The sequence below is a fragment of the Nanorana parkeri genome, unplaced genomic scaffold, assembly GCF_000935625.1.
Source record: "Nanorana parkeri isolate BGI_ZX_2015 unplaced genomic scaffold, ASM93562v1 scaffold965, whole genome shotgun sequence".
Taxonomy (NCBI): domain Eukaryota; kingdom Metazoa; phylum Chordata; class Amphibia; order Anura; family Dicroglossidae; genus Nanorana; species Nanorana parkeri.
This window is the reverse complement of record NW_017307233.1, coordinates 222,552-230,650: the sequence shown is the minus strand read 5'-3', so window position 1 is coordinate 230,650 and position 8,099 is coordinate 222,552. Positions and strand designations below refer to the sequence as shown.

Below are 8,099 nucleotides of genomic sequence, written 5' to 3'. Positions count from 1 at the left end.
CTTTAAGGCATTTTGGACAATTTCATGCTCCCAACTTTGTGGGAGGAGTTTGGGGACGGCCCCTTCCTGTTCCAACATGACTGCGCACCAGTGCACATAGCAAGATAGCAAGGTCCATGAAGACATGGAGTGGGGAGGGGGGGGGGGGGGGACGTGAAAAAAGATCAATTTTTCTACACCCTGAAAGTTTCTGTTTAGTGGTAAATAAAACTACAGTTAGCCTTTACAATGTTATCTGAGCATATTAAAAAAAAGAATAAGTGGTTAAAAGTGAAGTTTATCAATTATTAAAATATCAAGGACATTTCCTGGAGAAAAATGAGGGCCTATGATTTACTGGAGCACAGTAAGAATTACCACCCATAATATCACCAGTTCACAAAACCATATTGAATGCCTTTTTTTAATTGCCTTGTGCTATTTTCTCACTTTAAGGCCCAAATAAATCAAAATCAATGAAAGGTTTTATGGTACTATTTACTCCATCCATGCTGTCAATTTACAAAGATTATTGCATGGGAATTGCAAGAAAGTGAAGTCAAGGGAATTCTCATTCACTTTAAACATTTACATGGTTATTCACAAAAGGGTGGAGGGTTTGGAGAAGGCAGGATAAGTGAACAATCTAGGACAACATAGCTGATTTGGAAAAGTTCTCCAATTCAGCTCACTTTCCAGTTCAACTATGTTGTCCTAGATTGTTCACTTCTGCCTTCTCCAAACTCTTCACCTTTTTGTGAATAATCCTTTTAATCACATGCAGGAGAGTTAAAAAAAAAACAGAGCTTCTATTACACATAATTGGATGGTTTGCTGTGAACTACAATTGCATTTATTTCACTGCACTTTGCATTGCTTCTCATTTTAGTAAGCCATTTTAATTTTCTCATTGTTCTAATTTTTTTTAATTTTATGGAAATGTTTTAGTAAATAATAAGTAACCACAAGTTGAAATAGAAACATAATTTGTCATAACATTACATTACAAATTGTTTCATGCATAAATTATTTAGACATATTTATTTAAGACCAGTGTAGGTTTCACATGACACGTTCTTTGTAATGACTGGCAGAAAGCTTTGCTGGTAATACCTCATATATTACTGACTTTTTATGAATGAAGTCAAAACTGTCACTGAAAAACAATACAGTTGGCAACTTAGCATTAAAGGGTTACTTCAATTGTAATTTTGTTTCCATTAATATTACAGCTTACAAGTAATAACAAAATGCTGCCTTCTGTTTTTAAAAATCATGTTGATTTTTATTATTGCTGCTCCCCCTCTCCTTCCCGCCTACATGGCAGAATGGACTGACCATTGGGTGCATTACCCCAGCTCATCATGATCGAACACTCTGCAAGGAGAACCCAGGCTGCCAAACTGCACGTGGGCAGTCCGCTTTCTCTCTCACCCACAGAACACTGACCTCAGCTGCTACTGTAAGAGAAAGCGGACTGTAGCGAGTTCACAGTGCTGTATTCTACATAGTCCTGACCCCTACACTGTATTTACTATGCTGTACAATATACTCCTGTCCCCTGCACTGTATATGCTATGTTGTACATTGTACTGCTGACCCCTGCACTGTATATGGTATATGCTATATTGTCCCTTAAAGTCCTGACCCCTGTGCTTTATATTCTATGATGTACGTCATAATCTTGACCTCTACACTATGTTGTACAATATACTCCTGTGCCCTGCACTTTATTCACTATGTTGTACACTGTGTAAACTATGTCGTACAATATACTCTAGATCCCTGCAATGCATACACTAAGTTATACATAATAGTAAGCTGGGCGACAGAATCCTAAATAGTTTTATTACTCAGGATTTTTGCCACTTACAAAAACCTTCAGCCCATCAGCAGACACAATAGATGTAGCAGCAAAAAAGGTAAATGGCAAATTATGTTTTCTAAATACTTTATGCCAAATGTGATTGCAGTGTAATTGGTGTTTATCAATGTATTCTCTGCAAGAACTGTTGGGTTGCCACACTTTAAATTGACTATACAGTTTAAAAAGTTGTAATTAGCAAAACAAATACATACATGATTTTACTCATGAACATTAATTGCCTTGGTTGTGTCTCTGTGCCATTAGTATGATACATCTTCCCGTATATACAGTGTTTTAAATTTAATTTGTACAAAGAGTAACAATATTCTGCCTCTTGTAGAACCACTCCCATGTTAAATGAATGCACTGCCCCTAATTAATGTACTTTCTCCACCTACAATGACTTGCTGGACACACAGCAAAAAAAAAAGGTGTCTCTGGAAATGTCTTTGAAAAGTTGGCAACTATGAAAGGGCTGTGTATCCAAGAGGCAGGAGGAGGTTCAAACAATAAGAAGATAAAACAAACCTAAATGTGTGCTAGAGTTAGAAATTAACAGACCTATTAAATGACTCACTAACTTCTGAGCCTCCAATAATCAAACATTTACTGAGAACGCTGGCAAAATCACATGCATTGTATCAATTTATGGAAATAATAATGATCTCATCCAAAGTTCACATTTTTTGCTTAATTTATCTGCATTTTAGTTCTTATTTTGTACTGCAATTTATAGAAAGTCAACAAGAAAAAAAGAAGCACTGCATTTTACATTTGTGCTGTAACACTTGGTTTCAGCAGATGACTCTGAAGATTAGAGCCGTATTTACCATGATGACACTCGTGGGCCAATGCCTAGTTATAACTTATTTTGTTGTACTCTTCTGTTCATCTAAAGTTAACAAACGAACTGTAGGCAGAAGGGGGTGTAAGACGTTTTGAGAAGAATCAGTAGTCTCTTTATAGTTCAGGAAACATGAAACCATCTCTACCTTCTCTTGTTTGGTGGCCTGTACAGTTGTAGACAGAATGAGATCTCCTTTATATGCTAAGCTGCTCTTCAATAGCATATTCTAGCAGTAGTTTTAGTTAAAATAATAACAAGACTCAATGGATTAGGCTTGTATGAAAGGGGATCATCATCCAGGTGCAAATCGAACAGCGTGATGTCTAAATATGGCTGTGATACAGTGACACCCAGGGCTGTAAGAACTGGACTAAATCCTCTGTCTTTCAGTGCTATTTCAGATCATACTAAGGAATAAATTGTTTTCTAAAAATTAATATTATGTTTACATAATAGAACAATAAAGGACCTAATGCCTGACTTTGGCATCAAATAAGGCTTGAACATCCACCTGGTAAAACTTAGAAAACATGTGAACAGAAGACCAGGTGGCAGCCTTGAAAATCGGGAAAACAGTTGCCTTATGGCAAAAGGCCCAAGGGACAGTCACAGATCTAGTAGAGTTTGCTTTTACAGGAAATGGTGGAACCCAGATTTAGACCATAAGCATGATCAATGATCTTTCTGAGCCATCAAGAGATGGTGGAGCAAGAAGCTGGTTCCCTTTTATGGGGACCATCAGGAATTACTTTTTCAAATGGAAGCAGTGACAGTCAGGTAAACCCGCACAGCACGAAATGCATCCAGACAGAGAAGAAAAATGTAATTCTGATGTACTGGAGCCAGGCAGAGAGATGGAAAAACCATGTCCTGGTTGACGTGAAAGGCCAAAAACATCTTAGTAAGGAAAGAGGCTCTGGGCCTCAAGATCACTTCATACTTTTGTAAGACCAGAATTGTTCTTTACAGCACAATGCTACCAGCTCAGACTTGAATATTTTAGCAATTTAACATGGTGTGTAGCAGCAATTTAAGTGAGTGGATCTTGGCTTTTGTCAATAATAAAGTGGTAATAAATTGTATTACACTATGCTGAGATAGGGCTTGACACAGTTGTCTACATACACAGAGTGACGGATTGTTTCATGGCACAGTAAAGTTAAATGTTCCACTGATATTATGTACTGTTACATTATTTTCTCACGAGATCATAATTTTGCTACAATTGTTTCTTGGATACTTTTCTGCAATAGTTTATGCACATAAATTTCACAGGATTAATGTATTTACTAGTATACATTTTTTAGGCTGTGCTTTATTAATTGTGTTAAATGTTTTGTATTACATTATTTCAACACTTTAATTTATACACTTGTTGAAGGATTCATCATATATGATTTTGCCTTTTCAGGGTGTGCTTAATTGTTTTGAGTTTTAAAGTGCAGAGAGAACCAAACTCAAATCCCACAAAGTCACAAGTGCTTGCACAGGAGCATCTAAATGAAAGGTATCCTGTACAAAACTATTAACTGAAGATTTGGAGGCAAGTGATCTTTGGACCAAGATTGCCAGCACCGAGATTTGCCCCTTGATGATACTCACGGCCAAATGCTGATACAAACCTGATTGGAAAAAGGTCATGATTCTTTCCATGGTGCATTTTCCAGGGTGAAAAGTGGGGGAAAGTAGCACTGAGGATGAGAAGGAATGTAGCTTTGATAGCATGGAGGAATGCACCACTGAAGATAAGAGGGAATGTGGCACTGAAGACAATGGAAAATGCAGCACTGAGGACAAGGAGGAATGTAGCACTGAGGAAAAAAGGGAATGTAGCACTAAGGATAAGGAGGAATGCAGCACTGAGCACAACAGGGAATGCAGCACTAAGCATAAGTATGAATGCAACACTGAGGACAAGAGGGAACGGAGCACCAAGTACAAAGAAGAATGCAGGACTAAGGATAAGGAGGAATGTAGCACTGAGGATGAGGGAATGCAGTACCGAGGATAAGGAGGAATGCAGCACTAAGGACAAGAGGCTATAGAGATCGAAGGACAGGGAAGAATGCGGCACTAAGGATAAGATGGAATGCAGCACTGAGGATGAGGGAATGCAGTACCGAGGATAAGGAGGAATGCAGCACTAAGGACAAGAGGGAACGGAGCACCAAGTACAAAGAAGAATGCAGGACTAAGGATAAGGAGGAATGTAGCACTGAGGACAAGAGGGAATGGAGCACCAAAGACAAGGAGGAATTCAGCACTGAGGACAAGGGGGAATATAGAACTGAGGACAAGGGAAATACAGTATTGAAGACAATAGGAGATGCAGCATTGAGGACAAAGAGGAATTTAGCACTGAGGACTAAGGGAAATTTTAAGGCCAAAGCAGGGGGGGTGGGGGGGTGCCGGTGCAGCCCTGAGAACAAGGAGGAATACAGCACTGAGAACAAGAAGGAGTGCAGCACTGAGGAATAGGAGAGAGAAATCAGGAACAAGGTCAAGTAGAGAAGCAGTAGATTGGAATAGGTCTGAGTAAATCAGCAGATAGGAAAAGCAGAAACTAACGTAGCAGATATATTCCAAAATGAAGAAATCAGCTTAAGATGGAGTCCCCTATGAGATACCATTGTCTATCTGAGATATGCAGGTTTCCTTGTAAAAAATATTTGCAAATGTAATGTTAGTTGTTTTTAGCAGTACATTAATAGCTAATCAATTTTACAGAATGTTTGTATATTTGCTTCACAGCATATGTGATTAAAATACATGTCTGGCCACAAATCTTAGAGCTTTCTGAACAATATTATATAGTGTGACTGAGGCAATGCTTCAAGCTTGCCAAATAGTTAATTGCTGTATGGCCTTGTTTTTATTAGCTAAGCAGTCGTGTTCAAATAGAAAACCCTTTAAATGTGAATTCTATTTAGTGGCGTTGGAATGAGTGGAAGCTGAGGATCTCACTAAGCTGTGTGCTCTTAATGAACTGTCATTATGTAACTTTAGTTTCAGTCTACTTCAGGCTCCCACTGCCAATTGTAAGAGATATAAATTGGAAAACCCTTACACTTCGGCAGAGTGTGGTACATTTGGCAGGACTTTGTAGTGGAATATATTGAAAACCACAATTAAACCTCTACACTCAGTTAAGTAGAGTCTACTAATGGGTATAAATGCAATTCTCAAACATACAACCGCATGAAGATGAAAACAAATTCATATATTAACATAGAACTGCCTATTTTCCTTGGCAAAGCACTTGAATGAGTGCAGGATTCTTCTACACTGTCATTATAATGAGTTTAATTTAGACTTATTACACATAATGCAGCAACCTATGACTTAACATCTGTATATTACATTAATGTCAATATTCCAATGATATGCAATAATGTCTATTTCTCTAATTGTGTTGTGTATATATATTTTTGTATTTGAATGTTAACTTAAACATTCTCATATCAGCTTTACAAAAGCCACATCCTAAAGGTCATTGGTTCTTACCTTCTAGAGCCAGCATAGAGGGGAAATCCTTACAGTTAGACACTCCGGTTGAGTCGGTAACACATGTTTTCCAAAGGTTGGACCAGAAGGTTGCAGTGGTGATAACAGTGCCGTCAATACTGGAGACCTTCCAGTAGTCCGTTGGTAAAGTAGAGCTTACCAATATCCATCCTGACACTGAGAGCACAAAAGCTATAATCTCAGTTGCCATGTGTGGCATGGTGATAGAACCAGATGGAAGCAGAAAATGTATAAAGAACAAACTTATGTAAAAAACAAAAAGAGGAACTGGTGATGTAAAAAAATAGATGTTCAGATAAATGTGATTTAAAGAAGAAAAATATTAAGAAAAAGTTTAGTTATGATAAAAAATCCCCCCAAAGAGTGAGAGATCTACAGTCCAACAGAATGACCCAGAAAGTGGTAGAAATAACACACCATGGTCATGAAAATCCCTCCCTGTTCCTTAGGTGGCCCTCCCTAATTAATTCACTTCATTTCCAGGCAGAACCTAAAACACGCACTGCCAACTTCTCGGGATTAATGCTTCTCACGGATGTATTGTTTTTATAAGCTCCCATGAATCTTGAGTCCTTCCTTAATTGACATCTGGAATAGCCATAGCTTGACATAATGGCACATTTAAAAGATGCTAAGTACTGGAGATTGTGTTGCCTTTTTAAGATACATGGATCTGTTCAGGAAAACGCATGGCAGCTTAGTGGCAAATTAATAAAACCTAAAAAGTGTAAAAACTAGAGGTATTTTTAATTTTTTAAATCTGTACTTTAAAATAAAATGTTCAGGTAGTACATGTAAATGGGTACAGTACATGGGCTTGTGATACATGTGCTGTATGTACACAGTTATACAGTTAGTAAGTATTCCCTATGTGTCCCATTCCCTAATTTTAAACCTAAACATTAAACCCCTTTACCTGAACCCTAAAATTTACAAAAATCCCAAAAAATTAGCCTTTAACAACAAACAGTCAAATATATTTATATATACACTCACTAGCCATTGTATTAGGTACACCTTGCCAGCACTGGGTTGCACCCCTTTTATCTTAATTTTAATTATTTGTGGCATTGATACTGAACCATTGATACAAGGCAGGATGGATCCATGCTTTCATGTTGTTTACATCAAATTCTGACCTCGACCATCCGAATGTCCCAACAGAAATCAAGACTCATCAGAGCAGGCAACATTTTTCCAATCTTCTATTTTACAATTTTGCTGAGCCCTTGCAAACTGTAGCCTCAGTTTCCTGTTCTTAGCTGATAGAAGTGGTACTCAGTGTGGTTATCTGTGGCTGTAGCTCATCTGCTCAAGGTTCCATGTTTGTGTGTTCAGAGATGCTCTTCTGCATACCTTGGTTGTAACGAATGGTTATTTGAGTTACTGTTGCATTTCTATCAGCTTGAACCAGTCTGGCCACTCTCCTCTGACCTCTGGCATCAACAAGGTATTCTTGCCGAGAGAGTTGCCACTCACTGGATATTTTCTCTTTTTCGGACCATTCTCTGTAAACCCGAGAGATGGTTGTGTATGAAAATCCCAGTAGATTAGCAGTTGTTGAATTATTCAGACCAGCCCGTCTACCACCAACAACCATGCCACGTTCAAAGTTACTTAAATCACCTTTCTTCCCCTCTCTGTTGCTCGGCTTGACCAAGTCTACATGCCTAAATGTATTGAGTTACTGCCGTGTGATTGGCTAATTAGTCTTTAGATTTACACAGCTCTACCACATGCCGCAGCCTTATGTGACAGGACAGGAGACTCAAGCTTTCTCTTCTGCACCTTACATATACTTACAGATCTGCTTCCCACACTGTGATGTTGAGAAGGGTTCTGAGGCAGTGTTTTCACAGCTACAGTATCTACAGCACTCTG

At 38.3% G+C, this 8,099-nt stretch overlaps 1 protein-coding gene across 1 annotated transcript in view; it reads right to left on the bottom strand.

Moving 5' to 3' along the window:
- Positions 1 to 6,494, bottom strand: part of LOC108795400 (claudin-10-like) — a 12,725-nt gene extending 6,231 nt beyond the window's left edge. Inside the window, exon 1 of the mRNA XM_018566647.1 lies at positions 6,198 to 6,494. Within this exon, the coding sequence (XP_018422149.1) occupies positions 6,198 to 6,417 (220 nt within the window). The 5' untranslated portion in view covers positions 6,418 to 6,494. The remainder of the gene's footprint in view (positions 1 to 6,197) is intronic.
- Positions 6,495 to 8,099: the final 1,605 nt, after the last annotated feature.